Here is a 1,026-nt window from a genome sequence, read left to right on the forward strand (position 1 = left end):
ATTGCGCGCTCCATCCGCAGCCCTCGCCTCCACGCGACGCTTCACGAGACCGTGGCTCCCCCCCTCAGCCCGTGTGCCGATGCGGTCAGGCGTGGGCGGCATGGGCGCAGGGTGTGGGATGGGCGCGATGGGCGGCGGAGGCATGGGCGGCATGGGCGGCATGGGCGCTGGTTGCGGGATGGGAGGCATGGGCGGCGGTGCGGGCAGCCCACCCACCCACCCGCCACCCGCCACCACCACCACCCGCCCCTCCCACCCGCCCCACGGATGCACTCCCCCCTCCACTCGGCTTCGAGCCCCTCTTCTCCATGTCCTTGCCCCTCTCCTCCCTCCCCCTCCCACACCACCCAAAGACACGCCTGGGGGAGGGGCGGGTTGGGGCAGCCCCGAATGGGCGCGCGACCTCACTTGCCGCCTCGCTGCCCACAAGGCTGCGGCGGCGGCGGCTGCGGCGTCGGCGGCTGCTATGGCGGTATGGGCGGCGCTGGGATGATGGCGGGCTGCGGCGGCATGGGCGCCGGCGGGTGCTGTGCGGGGCAGTGCTGCGGCCACGCGCAGTGCGGGATGGGCGGGGGCGGTGGCATGGGAGCCGGCGCCGGCGGCAAGAGGGGCGGCGGCCCGGCGGCGGTCAGCCGAGATGAGCCGAGGTGTGCTGGAGTGTAGGCGGAGGAGCGATGATGGGGATGGGCGGCGGAGGCGGCGGAGGCCTCGGCGGCGGAGGCTGGGGAGGCGGCGGGTCAGGCGGCGGAGGCGGCGGGTTTGGAGGCGGCGGCGGCGGGTCTTCGTACATGGGCGGCGGTCCGATGCAGGGCGGCGGCGGCGGGTGGGGCCAGGGCGGGTCGTGCCCCGGCCAGACCATGTGTGGCTCTGGCGCGGGAGGCATGAGGGGCATGAGCGGGCAGGTGGCTTCTCCGCCTCCCCTTCCCGTCTCCTCCTTCTCTGCTGCGGCCGCCTCGAGGAGGGACAGGGCGACGCCGCGCCGGGCGCAGAGCAGCCGCGCGCGCGTCAGCCAATGCGACGGCCAGC

The 1,026-nt window shown here is 75.9% G+C and overlaps 1 protein-coding gene across 1 annotated transcript in view; it reads left to right on the forward strand.

Annotated features, from left to right (window-relative positions):
- Positions 1 to 788: 788 nt before the first annotated feature.
- EMIHUDRAFT_204027 (hypothetical protein) overlaps positions 789 to 1,026 on the forward strand; it is a gene marked incomplete at both ends in the record, with an annotated part of 2,835 nt that continues 2,597 nt past the window's right edge. Inside the window, one exon of the mRNA XM_005781749.1 lies at positions 789 to 902. Coding sequence (XP_005781806.1) covers positions 789 to 902 — 114 coding nt within the window. The remainder of the gene's footprint in view (positions 903 to 1,026) is intronic.

This window comes from Emiliania huxleyi (genome assembly GCF_000372725.1).
Source record: "Emiliania huxleyi CCMP1516 chromosome Unknown EMIHUscaffold_20, whole genome shotgun sequence".
NCBI classification, from domain to species: Eukaryota; Haptophyta; order Isochrysidales; family Noelaerhabdaceae; genus Emiliania; species Emiliania huxleyi.